Below are 21,187 nucleotides of genomic sequence, written 5' to 3'. Positions count from 1 at the left end.
TTAAGATTTTCTTGATTTTCTTTCTTGGACTTTTATTAATGAGCCCTTATTACTATTATCATTATCATTAAAATAATGCTGTTTCCACTTTCAGGAAAAGAAAAATCAAAACTTACCCAACTAAAAGAAGAAGTGCACAAATCACAACAAATCCCAAAGTATACTTGAGTGCCATTTTAACTTGCTAGATGTGAAAGGAGAAAAAACATTCCATTTAGTAAAACTTTTAAAATATAAAGTATTCTTGCTACAATGTAACAGTACTTTCTGTCCAATGTACATTTATTTATATTCCACTGTGCAAAGTTCCTCTTTATTGAAAAACAATGTATATAACACATCTTAAGTATCTTTCACACTATACTAGATTTTTTAAATCTTTTCAATGATTTGACCTCATGAAAAGGCAGTACACCTAAAATATAATTAATTCTTTGTGGGAGACTTAACAGTAATTAATTTACTTTAATAAGTACCAGAATATTTAATAAAATATTCCTCAAAATAGAGAGCAATCAGAATCTACAATGCCCAATTCATCAAAATGGGTTAAGTAATAATTAAGCAACAATTATAATATTTAATTTATGTATGCTTGGATATACATATAATATATAAAACATATACTTATAAAAATTTATTTTATAAATATGCATACATATATATAAGGCACATGCCATGCCAGGACTGTTTCTAAGAACTGTACATATGTTAAATTCATTTCATACTTACAACACCCCTGAGATAGGCATTCCCATCCCTCCTTCAGAGATAAGGAAACTGTGGCCCAGAGGTTAAACAGTTTACTATATGTCACATACATGCGAAGGGATTAAACAAGGACTTGAAACCAAGAACTCAGTTCTTTAAATTCTGTGCTTTGCTTGGTACGCATAATATAAGCCAAAGTTTAACAAAAACACAAACTAGACACTCTAAATATATGGAAAGAAAAGTTAATCTCAAAGGAAAAGCTACATCAGCGAGCAAAGAAAACATGACTTGTCTCTAGGCCTAATGAGATCTCTAAAATAATCACCTTTTAAAATTTAACTGTTTGCTTCACATGATAAATTCTTATTCACAAAGGAGTTGAGACAGTCTTTAGGAAAATACCTAAGGTAAAGTTAAGGAGGGTCAACCACAGGGGATGGGGAAGATGCACTTGAGAAGCAGTGAAGAAAGGAAGCACCTGCTCAGCCCATTTTCAACAGCAGATATGTGACTAGCCACTCTACCTTACACACCCTGGGTCTTCAAATACAGAATCACACACTATCTGCAGATAATAATCCAACTTTCTTTATAAATATTTAAACACTTTTTCCTCTAACAAATTGAACTGACTACCACTCTGGGAATCATTTAAAATATTGCTGATGTACTCTGATAATGATCTTAATGCAAATGCTGTAAAGTTTTAATAAGCACGGCTATGTCTAATGCTGGCTTTTGAGTGAATATATTTGCTTATGTATTTAAATATTACAAACCAAAAACAAGTTATAAAACAAATTCCTGTAACTCAATAAAAAGACAAAATAAATTTATTCTTTTTATGCTGTTTTTCCCTTAAACTAGAAATAAAGTGTTCAATTTAGGCAAACACCTTTCAACATACAATTTCTTCTAGGACCTATTAAATTACTATATATTAGCAAAAGTGCTGGTTCTAAACCACCAATGCATTCCAGAGACAGGCCCAACTCAGTTATATACTATATTAATGTGCTTCTAAGATCTTCCTGAAATCTACATGCCAAGGTTTCAGTGAAGTTTTATACCAAGACTTAAGTGACCTCGGTCTGCAGGTTTGGACATGCACGTGCACTCAGGTTTCTGTACTACTGTGGGATCAGTAAGGACAGTCTGCAAGTCCCCCTTTCCATCGGAGAACGCGTCAGCAAACCGCATCCTGCGGGCCACACGCGGCCCCTCCTACCGCACGTCACGCCCACCCAGCACTCCTTACACAGAAGTATGCACCCTGTAGGCCAGGCGTGGCCCCTCCTACCGCACGTCACGCCCGCTCAGCACTGGCCTTACACAGAAGTGCGTGTGCTGGCCCAGCTGTAGAACTGCTGGAAAACAACAGCCACAGTACCGTGACTCCTGGGCACTGGGATGTAGTTAGTTTGACCCGGGGTGTGCTGCAGGTGTAAACTGCACTCTAAATTTCACAGAATGTGAAAAAGAGTAACGTCTCATTAATAACATTTTTGACTATCTGAAATAATACTTGAACATATATTAAATACAATGTGTCATGAAAAATAATTTTAATTTTTAATTGTTTAAGTTAAAAAATAACATTTTATTGTGGCTACTAGAAAATTTTAAATTCACATGTGGATTACATTATATTGCATATATATTGTATATATTCATATATATATATTCACATTATATTCATATATACTATATATATTACATTATACTTCTATTAGACAACACTGCTTGAGAATTCAAGGTCACATTATTTGAAAACAGGAGGAAATAATCCCTCACCCCCAAATTGAGACCTCTAAAATAAAGCTACTTACAGTGCATTTACCAGTATCATCATCATCCTTTTCTTCATAGTAGAAGTAGACAAAAGGGATCCAGAAGAACACACAGAATAATATAACAGAATATAAGGCTGTAGAAAGAATGAGATGAGATATAATAAAAACATAGGAACTTAACAAACGTTTCAAACATATAGGTACACACACCCCAGATTCACTCATCTCTATCTGACCCCTAGACCTGCAACTTGATATATATGTGTAATATCCAAATCAACCTTTTCTGACCCCTGCTTCAAGAAATCAACACCATTATTATCACACAGCAAATCATAATTCAAGTTAACGTTGGGGCAATTTTTAGCAATAATCATGGTACTAAATATGTCGATAAACTGTGGCCTCTAACATCTCAGGTCTTACGACATACACACCACAGCACTAAGAACTTTCTGTGAACGACCTTATGTAAATAAACTAACTTTTATATTCTTTCCAACTTAATACTGAGTACAGCTGACACATTTGCCAGTCACTCAAGTTAAAGAAACAGCTGTAACTGATACGATTCTTTTGTTACAAATAATTTCCCCAACCTATGTCTAAAAGGAGTAGACAGGAGCAGGGGAGGAGATGGTTAGACGGTATCATCCACTCAATGAGCACAAATCTGAGCAAACTCCAGATGACGAAGGACAGGGAAGCCTGGCATACTGCAGTCCATGGCGTCACGTCACGACAAGTCGACAAGTCGAACACGACCCAGAGACTGAGCAACAAAGTTTAAAATATGCACTGTTATGAACTGATCTTATAAAAAAATTAGGGTAGAGAAATTGTAAGAAACAGTAAAATCAGATACAAAGTTAACTGATATGAACTTCTATTTATCTGCTTTAAAATAACATTAGATTTGAGATACTTTCAACCAGTAGTCAAAGTATTGCTTTTAATTCAGCATAGAACTTGAAATTTCAACAGCTATAGATACAATATATATCTATATATACATATATACATATATACATACATATCTATAGCTATAGATATATATAGATTTAAAACAAAACAACAGAAACAATTTTTCAGACTCAAGAAACCTAAGAAATCTGTGTATTTACATTTATTTTCATACACTATTTCATGGGAAATAGTGACTATGCAATTATATAAAGGAACCACAGGATGAGAATCATTATACCCCTTTATCCAAAAAAGTATTATTAAAAGTTTGTTAGTAATATATAATACTTAAAATAAATTATTAACAAATTAAAATAGCTACTTTTAATTACTAACAAATTAAAAGTATTGTTAGTAATGTATAATAAAGCTAAATTACTCCTATTCTCTTGGGAAGAATGACTATAAATTACAGAATTTTTAAACATGATCTAAATACTAGCTAGCACTGTTTCATTTTTCTGGAAGTCACTTATGAAATAGCCCCCACTAAACGCAACATAGTTAAAAAAAAAAAAAAAAACTCAGAACAACCAGACTCTTAACTGATAGAAAGGTCAGAGTTAATTTATACTGCCCAATCACAGCATGACTGTCAGCATACTCAATTCTGGGATTACAGATACTTTGTGAAATCTATGCAGCCTCTGAATATTGTAAGGTACTAAAAATGACAGCAAATATTTAAGGGTAATGAATACTGATGTTTCTACTATAAACCACAGAGTAGCCAGAATTAACATTGTTATTACAGATCTAAGAGCCAGTGGAAATAAACAAGTATTCAAAAAAGTACCAAAATACTAGGTGGGCCATAAAGAAGGCTGAGCTCTGAAGAACTGATGCTTTTGAACTGTGGTGTTAGAGAAGACTCTTGAGAGTCCTGTGGACTGCAAGGAGATCAAACCAGTCAATCCCAAAGGAGATCAGTCCTGAATATTCACCGGAAGGACTGATGCTGAAGCTCCAATATTTGATCACCTGATGCAAAGAGCCAACTCACTGGAAAAGACCCTGATGCTGGGAAAGACTGTAGGAGGAGAAGGGGACAACAGAGGATGAGATGGCTGGATGGCATCACTGACTCAATGGACATGAGTTTGAGCAAGCTCTGGGAGTTGGTGATGGACAGGAAGGCCTGGCGAGCTGCAGTCCACAGGGTGGCAAAGAGTCAGACAGAACTGAGTGACTGAACAACAAAAAGCTTCAAAAAATTAAACATAAAAGGGAAAACACTATAAATCACCCTAAACACTGTATCAATATTAGGACTGAAATAATCAAATAATTTATTAAGAATAGGAAAAACCCTAAATTATAACAGAGTTTATTGGGCTGACAGCCATATGCCAAGCTTGATAAACTGACAGATGCAGTAAGGTCTGGCTTCAGCCTCAGCATGCCTGTGTCTACTACTTGGTGGCCTTGGCCTTGACAGCCACAGAGTGCAGTGACTGTTTCATAAGCATTCCCAGTATTTAGGGGCCAATAAGCATCACTGACAAGGTGCTCATCATTAATCCCTGGGGGCTCAGACGGTGAAGCATCTGTCTGTAATGTGGGAGACCCAGGTCCAATCCCTGGGTCAGGAAGATCTCCTGGAGAAAGAAATGGGAACCCACTCTAGTATTCTTGCCTGGAAAATCCCATTGATGGAGGAGCCTGGCAGGCTACAGTCCATGGGGTCACAAAGAGTCAGACACGACTGAGTGACTTCACTTTCTTTACTTTCATTAGTCATTAGGAAGATTCAAACTAAGCCCATAATGAGAGGCTATAGACTCCAGAATGGCTAAAATTAAACTGACAATACCACGTATTGACAAGAATGCAGAACATACTTCCCCATGCTTTTCAAGAGGGACTATAAACAGCAAAACCCTGCGGAGAACTGTCTAGCAGTTCCTCCCCAAGTTAACATATACCTACCACGTAACTAGACAGTTCCACTCCCCCGGCAATGAAGTGGAGCAACACAGGCAAAGTCTTTCTGCCCAGAGAAGCCTGCCTGAGTGGCAGAGTCCAGGGTTCTTAGTGGTGATGTATAATGCAGGCACAAGTGCCTGAGTGACCAGTTAAGATTACCAGAAGTACAGACTCCAAGAAGGAAAGCAGCTGTATCACAAGTCACATACACAAACAATCTAAACAAGCTGGACTGCATGGTTCTGTATTCAGCGGTATATATCCACTAATCAGTGAGTACTATCAGGTGACATCCAAGGGCCAGGTTTCCAGGTACTGGTCAAGGCTCACCCACATAAGCAGGTTCCCCCCTCAAGAAATGTGAGAAGGAAACAATATCAAGTCTGATTCACAAGAAAGTTGACAGCAATATCATTAACAGTGATCAAAACCTGGAAATGGCCCAAATGTCCAACAACAGGTGAACAGACAAACCGAGTGGTAAAGGCATACAAATGGCAATGAGAAAGAAAAACCTATGAATACCTGTGATAAGGATGGACCTCACAGACCTTAGGCTGAATAAAAGTAGCACAGACACTGGAAGATGTACACCTTCTGAAAGTCGCTCAGTCGCATCCGACTCTTTGTGACTCCGTGGATATAGTCCATGGGATTCTCCAGGTCAGAATACTGGAGTGGGTAGCCTTTCCCTTCTCCAGGGGATCTTCCCAACCCAGGGATCAAACCCAGATCTCCTGCATTGAAGGCAGATTCTTTACCAGCTGAGCCACAGGGAAGCCTACACCTTCTAGTACCTTCTAGTACAGCTTAAAGAAGTTCCAGAACCTAGCAAAACTGGCTTATCATGACCCAAGTCAAAAAAGTATTTGGGGGCAGTTACTGACTTCCCTGGTGGCTCAGATGGTAAAGCGTCTGCCTACAATGTGGGAGACCCGGGTTCAATCCCTGGGTCAGGAAGATCTCCTGGAGAAGGAAATGGCAACCCACTCCAGTATTCTTGCCTGGAAAATCCCATGGACGGAGGAGCCTGGTGGGCTACAGTCCAAGGGGTTGCAAAGAGTCGGACATGACTGAGTGATTTCACTTCACTTTCACTGACTATAAAGAGACATGAAGATATACAGCAACCAAAAATCTCATATGTTGCTATAAGAATATCCAGAAAAAGTTTAGTGGGGACGACACACGGTTCTGAAGAGACTCTGGGATATTGGTCTGTCCAGGGCTGCCCTGACACCACATCCTCAGCCATTTATTGTAATCGGACTGCTCTTTTTCAGTGTCCTTCAAAAAGAGCTCTTCCTTTAGCATGTAAATGTTAAACTGTAAAGAAAGAAACTAAAAATACATTAACATTTTCATGTGCTTCAGATCAGTTCTAATGCCAAGTTGGTACTATATATCTATAAATTTAAAAAATGCTATCATGAAACAGAGAAACTGATTCTTTTAAAGTTATACTTCAAACTGATAGCTATTTTCAAAGGAAAATTATTCTTAACTCCAACAGGAATGACACTCTCAAATCCTGACATCTTTATAAAATACATTTTCCTTGTAATAGTTTTTGCTAAAAGATTGCTACTAACAAGTAAAAGATAAACAGACTTTTTGGTTTAATAGTCCCACTAATATCAAAGAAAACACACTAAAAATGAAATTTTAAACTTCATGTCTACGGAAATTGGCAGAAATTAGACTCATAAAACAAGTTATTTTTTTAAAACAAAACTAGCAAAAACAAAAGAACAGAAAGCCATCAACTCTTAAAAAGCCAGACAAAAACTGTGGCAAAGAATACATGATAATTCTTATGATTTTTTAAATACACACAAACAACGTATCTTTTGAAAACTGCATTTTTAAACTATAACTCACATAAGAATTAACTTGGACAAATCAGGCTTCAGAATTTCTAGACATTCTTTATTCCTCCTGACTACCAACGAGAAATCTGAGACATAGAATAGCTCAGTCAATACTGTAATAGTATAATTAATCATTACAAAGCTTTTTGTTTTAGAGGGTCAAAGAATTAAGATATTCTGGGAATTCTAAAAGCCTTCTAAAATTATCCCACTGGCCCAGCTGAAGCAATCTGGGGTCAAGACTGCCAGCTGCACACACACCACCCATTTTCCTTTCAGCTCACTCTCCTTTTTGTCTTTCCTCCTTCGACTTTCTGCCTCAAATGTGCACACGACAGCTTAAACTCCAGCCACACCTCTGGACTCTGTGGTGACTTTAAGGTGGCAATCAGGTACTAAGGAGGGAGAGCAGAGGGAAGCGAGTGGAGGCCCTGCAGAATGCTGCTACACCAGCCCGGGTACCTCTCTCCAGTCTTACTTTAACTGAGACTGAAAAACCATTCCAGCCATTTATTTCCAATCTGTTCACAGCACATTGCAGGAGAAATGGGGTAACCCAAACATTCACCCCTGAGCCATGTCCTTGGTGATCCTGTCTGGGAGTGGTCAGTAGACGAAGTCCGTGCCCCCGAACACGGCAGTATCGTGATGGGCCACCTAGTCCAGGTTCAAAACATACTTGCCCTGATAACCAGCAGTCGTCTAATAAACGCCAGGCCCTCCAGCTGAAATGGGAGGTATTGTTGCCTGATTACTCAATGGAATAAAGAGACCAAAATCTGTTATTGTCATTCAGTAACACAGAGGTGTGCAACTCTTTGCAACCCCATGGACTGCAGCACGCCAGGCCACCCTGTCCTTCACCATCTCTTGCAGCTTGCTCAAACTCATGTCCATTGAGTTGGTGATGCCATCCAACTATCTCATCCTCTGTCAAGGTCTTTTCCAATGAGTCAGTTCTTCACATAAGGTCACTGAAGTATTGGAGTTTCAGCTTCAGCATCAGTCCTTCCAATGAATATTCAGGACTGATTTCCTTTAGGATTGACTGGTTTGATCCCCTTGCAGTCCGAGGGACTCTCAACACCACAACTGTTGTTTTCTCCAATACTACAGTTCCAAAGTGTCAAATCTTCAGCGCTCAGCCTTCTTTATGGTCCAGTTCTCACATTCATACATGTCTACTGGAAAAACCATAGCTTTGACTAGATGGACCTTTGCTGGCAAAGTAATGCCTCTGCTTCTTAATATGCTGTCTAGGCTGGTCATAGCTTTTCCTCCAAGGAGCAAGCATTTTTTAATTTCATGGCTGCAGTCACCATCTACAGTGATTTGGGAGCCCAAGAAAATAAAGTCTCTCACTGTTTCCATTGTTTCCCCATCTATTTCCCATGAAGTGATGGGACTGGATGCCATGATCTTAGTTTTCTGAATGCTGAGTTTTAAGCCAGCTTTTTCACTCTCCTCTTTCACCCTCATCAAGAGGCTCTTTAGTTCCTCTTTGCTTTCTGCCATAAGGGTGGTGTCATCTTCGTATCTAAGGCTATTGCTACTTCTCCCAGCAATCTTAACTCCAGCTTGAGCTTCATTAAGCATGGCATTTCTCATGATGTACTCTGCATAGAAGTTAAATAAGGAGGGTGACAATATTCAGCCTTGATATATTCCTTTCCCAATTTTGAACCAGTCCGTTGTTTCGTGTCCGGTTCTAACTGTTCCTTCTTGACCTGCATGTAGATTTCTCAAGAGGCAGGTCAGGTGGTCTGGTATTCTCATCTCTTTAAGAATTTTCCACAGCTTGTTGTGATCCATAGAGTTAAAGGCTTTGGTATAGTCAATGTAGCAGAATTAGTTTTTCTGGAATTCTGTTGTTTTTTTCTATGACCCAACAGATGTTGACAATTTAACTCTGGTTTCTCTGCCTTTTCTAAATTCAGCTGAACATCTGGAAGTTCTCAGTTCACATACTGTTGAAGCCTCGCTTGAAGAAGTTTGAGCATAACTTTGCTAGCATATGACATGAGTGCAATTCTGCAGTAGTTTGAACATTCTTTGGCACTGCCTTTCATTGGGATTGGAATGAAAACTGACCTTTTCCAGTCCTAAGGTCACTGCTGAGTTTCTAAATTTGCTGGCATATTGAGTGCAGCACTTTCACAGCATCATCTTTTAGGATCTGAAATAGCTCACCTGGAATTCCATCACCTCCACTAGCTTTGTTTGCAGTGATGCTCCCTAAGGCCCACTTGACTTCACACTATACCATGTTTGGTCCTAGGTGAGTGATCACACCATCGTGGTTATCTGGGTCATTAAGATCTCTTTTGTAAAGTTCGTCTGTGTATTCTTGCCACCTCTTCTTAATATCTTCTGCTTCTGTTATGTCCATACCATTTGTGTCCTTTATTGTGCCCATCTTTGCATGAAATGTTCCCTAGGTATCTCTAATTTTCTTGAGGAGATCTCTAGCCTTGCCCATTCTATTGTTTTCCTCTATTTCTTTGCATTGTTCACTGAGGAAGGCTTTCTGATCTCTCCTTATTATTCTTTGGAACTCTGCATTCAGATGGGTACATCTTAGTTTTCTCCTTTGCCTTTCACTTCTCTTTTCTCAGCTATTTGTAAGGCCTCCTCAGACAACCATTTTGCCTTTTTGCATCTCTTTTTATTGGGGGTGGTCTTGATCTCTGTCTCCTGTACAATGTCAAGAACCTCTGTCCATAGTCCTTCAGGCACTCTGTCTGTCAGTTCTAATTCCTTGAATCTATTTGTCATTTCCACTGTGTAACCATTAGGGATTTGATTTAGGTCATACCTGAGTGGCCTAGTGGTTTTCCCAAATTTAAGTCTGAATTTGGCAATAAGGAGTTCATGATGTGAGCCACAGTCAGCCCCCAGTCTTGTTCGTGCTCCTGTACAGAGCTTCTCTGTCTTCAGCTGCAGAGAGTATAATCAGTCTGAGTTGGCGCTGCCTATTCGGTGATGTCCACATGTAGAGCCGTGTCTTGTGCTGTTGGAAGGAGGTGTCTGCTGTGAGGGTGTGTGCCCCTGCCTTCTCACGGCAAACTGTTGGCCTCAGCCCTGCTTCATAGTACTCCAAGGCCAAACTTGCCTGTTATGGTCACACATAAATCATGCCTCCTCATTTGATGAAAGGGCTTCTATGGCAGCTCAGTGGTAAACAACCTGTGTGCCAATGCAGAAGCAGCAGCTTTGATCCAAACGTCAGGAAGATCCTCTAGAGAAGAAAACGGCAATCCACTGGAGTATCCTCGCCTGGGAAATCCCATGGACAGAAAGAGTTTGGCAGGCTACGGTCCATGAGGTCTCAAAAGAGTTGGACACAACTTACTGGCTTAGTGAGTAACAACTTCAACAATTCGATGAAACCACTGTTTTCATCCTTGCTGGAAGTATTCCCATACGGCTATAAAGAATTCTAGAGACAGCAGAGTTCAGCTGCAGGGTTTGAAGAGTAACAGTTTTGTGAAAGGGTCGCAAGGAGCACTAGCACAAACCGCCATGCTCACATCCATTCCCTGGCTGCCAGTAACACGTGAACAGTTCACGGGAGAAAGGAACCATATGGTGGGGTGAGGTGCTTCCCAGCACTCTCTAACACACGCCAAGGGCACCTGTCGATTCATTTTAGCAAACTAGCAGTCGTCATATTCCAACCTGATGAGAAAAAGATAAAGGAAAATCACAGGCCAGTTTCACCTCTAAATCAAGCTTTAAAAGAAACCTAAACAAGATAGCAGCAAATGAAATCTAGCAAAAAAATTAAAAACAAACCCAAAAAGCCACCACCATGATCAATCTAGCATTATCCAAGGAATGCAAAGATGGTTTAAGAACAATCTATTCCTGCAACACATCACTCAGAAGAGCGAACATATGAAACAAACTTCTCATGATTATCTCCCCCGACAAATGCATTCAGTTCAACAAACATCTACTGAGTATGTTCCAGGCATCATTCTAGGGGTCAAGGACCAAAGCTCACATTTTCCCTCCTCTCACACAGCTTACTTCTAGTGGGGGAAAAAAAACACTTAGAATCACTAAATTAAACTACTCAGAGTACATTTTAAAAAAAATCTTAAATCAGTAGCAAAACCACATCCCAACTGCCAAAAGGCACTTGAAGAAGAAAGCTAAAAAAGCCAATAAATCTTAAAAGATATGCAACTTCATTTCCAAATAAGAGAAATGCAGATTAGTGAATGATCACCTCACGTTTGCCAAACTGGCAAAAACTACAAATACATGGTGATATCAAAGTTTTGGGTACAGAGCAACTAGAAAGAGTACAGCCTCCTAAGAGGACTTAAATTGGTACATTTAGAAAAATGATAGTGCACTGTTTAGGGTGTTGAAGCTGCACATGACCTATGACCCATCGATTCTACTGTATGTATGTATTTTTGCATACATGCAACAGGAAACATGTACGAACATGTTCACTGTTTGCCCAAATGTCCAGAATGATGAGCATGCAGTACACAGTCACGCATAATGATAATAAAGTACACCTTATGCAGTAGCATGGATGAACTCTAGAAACACGTGACTTGAATGAAAACAAGCAAATAATTTCATAGACACTTCAAAAAAGGATAACTAAGGATATAGCCCATACTATAAGGCAAGTAAAGAATTAACACAGACTGAATTTAAACAGTGTTTATTTCTAAGGGGTTGGGGAGGAGATGGCACTGGGGAAAGGCACATAGGGGACTGCAAAACGCTGGCTTCAAACCTCATACCTTGTCTGCTTAATAAATACTCTGCAAGTATGAAAGTATTACGTGTTGAGTAAATACCAAAGCTGTCAACATTTGCAAAACAGCTGTGGCGGGCAGCCTCTGAAGAGGCCAACATCTCTGATACTCATGCCCTGCTTCTGGGTGTGGGCTGGACTAGACTCACTGCTGACAACAGAGTATGACCAAAGCAGGCAATGAGTGACTAAGAAACTCTGGTTTCCATCTTGTTTGCTCCCATGTTGTGAGCCGCCCTATGCAAAGAACATGCGGCAAAAGCTGACTTTGCTGAACACAGACAGCCCAGGCCTAAAGCCGCCTCTGCCCACGCCCCAGGACACCGCAGTCCCTGCTGAGAGCTGCATCTGGACTCTTAACCCACAGGAACGTGAGATAACGTCCGTCTGCGGTCTTAAACTGAGAAGTTTGGGGGCAATTCATTACACGACAAGAGATATCAGCACCACTGCTAATACAGCAAAGTGGTTAACATTCTGATGCATGATCTGACAGTATAGAACTTTCAGAATAAAATCGTCTATAGGTTCTGACTTAGAATACGTCATCTGAAGAACAATTGTTTCTCTTAAGGACTATTTTGGCTGGTTGTTCCTCTCTTTCCAATTAATTCCAAGGTTTATGCTGCAATGCTATTTTTATAACAAGAAACTGTTAAATTGTTAAATTACACAGTCAGGGAAAAGGCTAAGCAATTTACAGTGTAACACACAATTGTGTAGAAACTAATGATGACTAGACTGTTGACTCCAAAGCTACTTAGAAACATTAGCTGAAATACCGGTACATAAAATACACATAAACAGTACATAAATAGACATAATGCACATTAGCGTTACTAACTGACAATTCTTGGAAGCCATGTTGTGTGATACACAAAGAACCACATTCCAGTTTATAACAAACCTTGGTGATTCATAACTTTTCAGCCCCATTTTTCGCATAAGATTCTAACTTTAGAAAATAAAAAGAAATAAGAAAAATGCAAGTCCCCTCAAGTTTTAGGTCATAATAATAGCAGCTGTCCTGCACTGACAGCCTATCATATATCCAGCACTGTGCTATACTCCTCACTTATATCTGCTCATTAAATATTTTCCCAATGACTTTGTAATAAAATTGACATACCACAAAATGCACCAATTTTAAGTTCACAATTCAATGATTTTTAGTAAATGTGTACAGTTGAGTAACTATCACCAGGATCCATTTTTAGAGCAGTTCCATTACCTCAAACAAGCTGCTCTGTGCCATTTTGCAATTAACCCCACTCAACTCCTAGTTTGAGGCAAGGACTGATCTGCTTTCTGTCTCCAGAGATTTGCCTTTTCTGGACATTTCATATTGAGGTAATTAAACAAGATGTAGTCTTTGCATCTGGCTTCTTTTACTAAGCATGGGGCTGAGAGAGTTTTCTTCTTTCTTTCTGTGAAGAGTCAGATCTTATTTCAACTCTGCAGCCTGTACATCTCTGTCACACCCACTCAAGCCTGATGCTAGAGCATGAAAATGGCCACAGAAAACAGGAATGCCAGTTTGCTGAACTCTGACTTAGACTGCACACACAGAACACATTTCACTTCGATACTCCATGATTGCTGGACATGTGGATTCTTTCCAGTTCTGTGCTATTACGAAAAAAGCTGCTATGGAATTTGCATACATATCTTCATGTGGACATTATATCCATTTCTTGAGCATATTCCTTAAAGTGTAACTGCTGGATCACATAGATTAAACTAAAAAATTTAACATTTTCAGTTCAGTTCAATTCAGGCACTCAGTTGTGTCCGACTCTTTGTGACTCCATGGTCACAAAGCCTGCAGGACGCCAAGCTTCCCTGTCCATCACCACCTCCTGGAGCTTGCTCAAACTCATGTCCATCGAGTTGGTGATGCCATCCAACCATCTCATCCTCCTGCCTTCAATCTTTCCCAGCATCAGGGTCTTTTCAAATGAGTCAGTTCTTCTCATGAGGTGGCCAAAGTATTGGGATTTCAGCTTCAGCATCAGTCTTTCCAATGAATATTCAGGACTCTTTTCCTTTAGGATGGACTGGTTAGATCTCCTTGCAGTCCAGGAGACTCTTAAGAGTCTTCTCCAACACTACAGTTCAAAAGCATCAATTCTTCTGCACTCAGCTTTCTTCACAGTCCAACTCTCACAACCAAACATGACTACTAGAAAAATCACAGTTTTCACTATATGGACTTTGTCAGCAAAGTAATGTCTCTGCTTTTTAATATGCTGTCTAGGTTAGTCATAGCTTTTTTTCCAAGGAGCATCTTTTAATTTCATGGCTGCAGTCACCTCTGCAGTGATTTTGGAGCCCAAGAAAACAAAGTCTATCACTGTTCTCATTGTTTCTCCATCTATCTGCCATGAAGTGATGGGACCAGATACCATGATCTTACTTCTTTGAATGCTGAGTTGTAAGCCAGCTTTTTCACTCTCCTCTTTCACTTTCATCAAGAGGCTCTTCAGTTCCTCTTCATTTTCTGCCATAAAGGTGGTGTCATCTGCATATCTGAGGTTACTGATATTTCTCACTGCAATCTTGATTCCATCTTAACTTTTTAGGAAAGTTGAAAGCTGTTTTTAACCCAACACACCATGTGACATTTCTAACAGCAGCACTTGAACTTTCTAGTTTCTCTGGATCTGTCAATACTTGGGATGGTAGCTGGTTTTTATTACATCCATTATGAACTGAATGTAGGTTTGCCCCCAAATGCACAGGTTGAAGCCCTAACCTCCATTGTGATGGTATCTGGAGGTGGGACCTTTGACAATCAGGATTAGATCAAGTCACGAGCAGGACTCCATGACATGATCTGAGTGTTTAGGGTAAAAGGAAGATAGGGCCAGTCTCTGTCTCCCTCTCCTTCCCGCGCTCCCCATGTGAGGACACAGCAAGAAGGTAGCCCTCTGCAAGTCAAGAGAGGAACTGAATCTGTTGGCACCATGATCTTATGCTTCCCAGCCTCTACGACAGTGAGAAATACATGTTTAAGTCACCCAGTCTGCAGTATTTTGTTACAGAGCCTGAGTTGAGATAATCATTCTAGTGGGTGTGCAGCAATATCTCACTGGGATTTAATCTGCATTTCCATAATAATTAACAATGTGAATATCTTTTTATGTGCTTATAAGCAATTTAGAAATCATTATTGATGAAAGTATGCTCAAATACTTTGTTGGGGCCCAGCCCCAGCAGGATCCAGGGGAACCCTCAGGATCGGCGTCGGCGAATGAGAGAGAGAGAGAAAGAAAGAGACCAGACCGGGATGTGCAGCAGAGTCTGGCAGTGTTTTATTTTTCACCGGTAGCCTTTATACCCTAAGTTGGTACATTTCTAAGGGGGAGATAAGCACACAGACTTAGTTTAACATTACATCAGCTTGTCCGTCACAAAACCAGGTGTTCTCTGTATATTTTTTGTTTATGAGAGTCTTTTCCCATAGATTTTTTGTACATTATCTTCTGGCCTTGAGCTTAGCAGAAAACAGAAAAAGTGGCAGTCTCATGATACAGCAGGTTGCAACATAATAGAAATACAATCCTGTTAACATAAAAGTCAATCTTTTTGCAGAAGTTCTCAGCTAAATTTATCTAAAAAGTTTAGCACACAAAGACTCTGCGGCTCCGGTGAGGCAGCCTCTGTTTTAGCACTCCTGGTTAAAATTAACAATTATCTTATTGTTTTTACACTAGGGCTAAACTCTTATTTTTCTAGATCTCCTACTATATTAACAATAGTTTCCATTGCACAACCTCAGCACATTAACATCAATCAAACGTTGATCCAATAACCACTTTTAAAACAATATTTTTTGTATTCTCTAATAGGGCTTCCTCACCCCCCAAAGTGCTCTGTGCCTATTAGGGCCTTTTTTATGGTTAATCTCTATGTGTAATATCTTTTGGCCTTCAGACCTGTTGACAATTTATGGCTTGCACCTGGTGTAACTTTAAGCAACTTCAGTAGCTGACCCTGTCTTTTTTGTGGTTAATCTATTTTCTTTCTATTAGGTGTCATCTCCATGGGAACTAGATAGGATTACATTTTTACAGAACAGAAATGCAAAGGACTGCAAAAACAGCAGATATAGCACAAAACAGTCTCTTAGTCTAAAAGTTAACTACCTGCAAGAAGTCACCAGCTAATGTCTATCTAAAATATTTTCTATTAGGCACATTTGTGACTATTACTTGTGGAGATCTTCTCAACCCACGGAGGGACCTATGCTTAATAGTTTCTTTTGTTAGTGTACTGTGCTTAGGATGTTTAGAACAATCATGAGCATTTTTTGCAATGAGAGCACACATTTATCAAACAAGCCAGAGTGCCAGCAAAAGGGTTTGAACTGAAGCATTTCCTTCATCCCTGGCCCCTTCATAGGGCACCAGCAAATCTAGGAGATTTGTTAATTAGGGTTTTAAGTTGGTCTTTATTCAACGAAAGAGGAGCAGGAGAGCTCTCGGCAGGCAACACAAGAATCTGCAGCAGGGCAAACAAGAACAACCGCAGAAAAGGGGGAGGATACAGGGTGGGGTAGAGGCGAGGCCAACCTGGAGGGTCCCTTATCCTAGACGGCCTTGCCTGTCAGGTATTTTCCTCATGACCTCATCATGGATGGGATCCTGAATGGCCTTGCGTGTCAGGTATTTTCTTCATGACCTCGTCATGGGTGGGATCTCCCACAACAGCTCCCAGCAATACTTTGCTCATTTTTAACTGTTTTTCTAATTAGTGATTGATACAAATTGTTATTATATTCTGTATACAAGCCTTATACAACATATACGATTTGCAAATATTGTGTCTGTGACTTCATTTTTTTAAACTATCTTTTGAAAGGCCACATTTTTAATTTTGATAAAGTAGAATTTATCAAGTTTTCTCTTACTGGCACCTCATAAATTGTGAGAAGTAGTATTTTTATTCTCATTCAGTTCAAGCTCAGGAGGGAAGAAGTGCTTAGTAGGAAGGCAACAGACCTAATCTAAAATATTACACACTAACCACTGTCCTTACTGGTTTGCAAGTATAAACAGTCCTCTGTCTGGGTGATTTCCAAAGCACTGAAGTTGTTCTTTTGTCAATTCTGTATTGCTTTTTGGGAAGAGGCTCTGTCAACCTTCTTACTTGGCCATATGTGAAGTCACATCCCAACCAGATAATTCACTCTTAACAACATGGGAAGTACGAATTATCCCTTCTCATATACACAGTGTTGTGGACCATTTCTGTCTCCCGAAGCTCATGCACTGAATCTAACCTCAGTGTGTTGGTGTTTGAGGGTGGGAGGTAATTAGGTCACGAGAGTGGCGCCCTTGTGAACGGGATCGGTGCGTGACAGAAGGCACAGGAGAGAGCCCGCTCTCTCTGATGTGTCAGGACACAACGGGAAGGCTGCCATCTGCAACCAGGAAGCAAGTCCTCACCAGACTCCACATTGTCAGCACCCCGATCTTAGGTTTCCAAGCTTCCAGAACAGACAGAAATAAATGTCTGCTGCTAAGCCACCTAGTCTGCAATGCTTTTGTTACAGCAGCCCCAATTGATTAAGACAGTACTAAAAAGTGGTCAGATTCTGGATAATTGTTTTTCTTTTTTTTTGCCACACCTGAGACTAGTAGGATCTCAGTTCCCCAACGGGATCAAACCCAGGGCCACAGTAGTGACAGCCTGGAATCATAACCACTAGGCCACCAGGGAACTCCCAGATTCTGGATAAATTTTGAAAGCCAAGCACAAGAGAACATTATACATATTTGATACAACTTGTGAAAAAATAAAGTCAAAGATGGATTATGGACTGAGGTAACTCAGTAGTCAAGGCTATGGTTTTTCCAGTAGTCATGTATGGATGTGAGAGTTGGACTATAAAGAAAGCTGAGGGCCGAAGAATTGATGCTTTTGAACTGTGGTGTTGGAGAAGACTCCTGAGGGTCCCTTGAACTGCAAGGAGATCCAACCAGTCCATCCTAAAGGAGATCAGTCCTGGGTGTTCATTGGAAGGACTGATGCTGAAGCTGAAACTCCAATACTTTGGCCACCTGATGCGAAGAGTTGACTCATTGGAAAAGACCCTGATGCTGGGAAAGATTGAAGGTGGGAGGAGAAGAGGACAACAGAGGATGAGGTGGTTGGATGGCATCACTGACTCGATGGACATGGGTTTGGGTGGACTCCGGGAGTTGGTGATGGACAGGGAGGCCTGGCGTGCTGCGGTTCATGGGGTCGCAAAGAGTCGGACACGACTGAGCGACTGAACTGAGCTGAATGGCAACAGTCCTCGGCAGACCTTTCATGATTGAGCGACTGAACTGATAGAACTCTGCTGCGATTCACTGCCCATCAGGAAATTTACAGAATATTAACAGCTTGAGGATCAGCGGCTCTAGAAATGTTAAGTTTGAGATGTGAACTTTTTGGTAGAAATTGTCAAGTGACCACTGGACACGGATATGAAGTTCAAGAGAGGCCTGCAGGGCAGCGACACCTGCTCAGCACTCAGCGTCTCACACCCCTCCCATGGTGCAGAGGCACTGCTCCAGATCATTACACACATGGGGAAGTCAGAGAGAAGTGAAGGGACCTCAAGGTGCCACGGCACGATTCACCAATTAGGCAGCAAGTTCAGAATAACTGCATAAACTCCAGCTACAAGTTTTCAGCAACTAACTAACCAATGTCCTAAAAACTCTCTTGTGCATGTGCTAAGTCACTTGGGTCATATCCGACTCTTTGCAACCCTGTGGACTGTGTCCCACCAGGCTCCTCTGACCATGGGACTCTCCAGGCAAGAATACTGGAATGGGTTCCCATGCCCTCCTCCAAGGGATCATCCTGACCCAGGGATCGAACCTGTGTCTCTTAAGTCTCCTGCACTGACAGGCGGGGTCTTTACCACTAGTGCCACGTGGGAAACTCTCTTAGGTGCTCCAGAATGCCTGGCACAGGAATGGTTTTGAAACAGAATGGAAGGGAACAGGGCACAACCTTTAAAAGAATGACATAGCCTGAGAATACAACATAAAATGATTAGCACTAAATGGGTCCAAGATGGCAGATGAGTCCACTTCCACTAGACCCTGAGCCTCAGTATTTGCTCACTGTAACACATCAGCAGACTAAGTGTAATGCCCACAGGCACCATGACAGTTCCAAGGCTGACCACAGCATTAACAAATTGGGTGCTGGCTCAATCCTGGAAATCTCTGGCCCTTCCCCAAATAGCCAGACTACCCCTCCCACTACTCACTATCCTAGGAAATTACCCACCCCATAAAAACACCACCCCATGCCCCGGGGCTGTTCTCACCTGCTGAGATGGCACAAATTCTGTCTGTGGAGTGTGTTTCCTCTCTAAATAAATCCACTTCTTACCTGTCACTGTGTCTCTCACTGAGTTCTTTCCATGACGAGACATCAAGACCCTGAGTTTCATTAAGTCCTGAGACCATCTATATCGTGATCTCAACTAGAAGATCATGGGTACAAACCCCCGTCTGGGTCTTGGTTGGGTTCTAACCTGGATGTGTGGGTTCAAGTTCAAATCTGAGGTGCATGGTTTCAGTTTGAAAACTTCTTGGTCAATCTCATTTGTCCCAGTTCCATAATTTAACTCACCTAAATACACACACACTTGGAAAACTATTTTCACTATAGAATTCCTTAACAGCAAAAGGTGAGAATTTATTAAATATCTATGTGGGGTTGTTTGAAAAAGAGCACCCATAAAATGGAAAATAATGCAGTATATATACACCCATACCCTACACACATATATATAGCAGTATTGGAAACAGCCAATTGCTAAACAAGCCAGTTGATCACCAACAGGAGCATGGATAAACCATGATATGTTGTTACAATAAAGTATTATACAGCAATGAGAATCAACAAAGTACTGTTACCTGCAACAATACAGATGATTTTCAAATGTAACACTGAGTGCTAAAGAGGCCAAACAGGAAACAACACACAGGATATGACTCAATTTTTATGGACACAAAAAAGATAGCCCAAAAATCAGTGTCAATTTTCTCTCTCTCTCTTGCAGAAAGAATTCATTTGAATCAGTTCTAATGACATGGATGAAACTGGAGCCCATTATACAGAATGAAGTAAGTCAGAAAGATAAAGACCAATACAGTATACTAACATATATATGGAATTTAAAAAGATGGTAACGATAACCCTATATGCAAAACAGAAAAAGAGACACAGATGTACAGAACAGACTTTTAGACTCTGTGGGAGAAGGCGAGGGTGGGATGTTCTGAGAGAACAGCATTGAAACAAGTATACTATCAAGGGTGAAACAGACCACCAGCCCAGGTTGGATGCATGAGACAAGTGCTCACGGCTGGTGCACTGGGAAGACCCAGAGGGATGGGATGGGGAGGGAGGTGGGAGGGGGGATCGAGATGGGGAACACATGTAAATCCATGGCTGATTCATGTCAATGTATGGCAAAAGCCACTTCAATATTGTAAAGTAATTAGCCTCCAACTAATAAAAATAAATGGAAAAAAAAAATCAGTGTCAAGAGACAGGTTCGCTAGAAGCAAGTGACAGGACAACTACAGACGAGGCAGCACAGCAGCCGTGAACAGCCCTGTGTCTAAACTGCCCTGCACTCACAGCAAAATCAAAACACACGTAAAGAAAAATGATTAAGTAAAAGGAAAATTCACTTAAAAGAAACTAAAGGAAAGTAGATGGTGAAAGAATTAAAACTAAAAATTTCAAGAACAGTCAGAGAAGAGAGAAAAACATTTACAATAAATTATAATAAGTAAAAAGAAAGAATTTAAAGATAAAAATTAATTTGAGGCCAAAACAGAACTCAGATAAAAGGCTAAACATATACAGAGGAGTTATAAGAGGCTGAAATGTGAAACTAAAACAGAACTGAGAGCCAAAGACTCAGGCAAGAGAAGCTTTAAAAGAAAATATCAAAGAGATTTGAAGGCAAAGGTGAATAAACAAAAATATCCCAAAGGAAAAGAAAAACGAGTCAATGTTTCTGGGGTGGGCACAGCATCCTCTGATGAGACAGTCTTCTTCTGAGTACAGGGTCATCACGAGTACAGGTTAAAGGGGCACAAGTAGGCAAT

General features: G+C 40.4%; 1 protein-coding gene across 1 annotated transcript in view; it reads right to left on the bottom strand.

Annotated features, from left to right (window-relative positions):
* LMBRD1 (LMBR1 domain containing 1) overlaps positions 1-21,187 on the bottom strand; it is a 132,665-nt gene that overhangs the window by 83,636 nt on the left and 27,842 nt on the right. The window contains exons 4-5 of the mRNA XM_020897090.2: positions 2,544-2,641; positions 117-184 (exon numbers count right to left, since the gene is read on the bottom strand). Coding sequence (XP_020752749.2) covers positions 117-184; positions 2,544-2,641 — 166 coding nt within the window. The remainder of the gene's footprint in view (positions 1-116; positions 185-2,543; positions 2,642-21,187) is intronic.

This window comes from Odocoileus virginianus, chromosome 19, assembly GCF_023699985.2.
Source record: "Odocoileus virginianus isolate 20LAN1187 ecotype Illinois chromosome 19, Ovbor_1.2, whole genome shotgun sequence".
Taxonomy (NCBI): Eukaryota; Metazoa; Chordata; class Mammalia; order Artiodactyla; family Cervidae; genus Odocoileus; species Odocoileus virginianus.
This window is presented reverse-complemented; position numbering and strand designations above follow the sequence as displayed.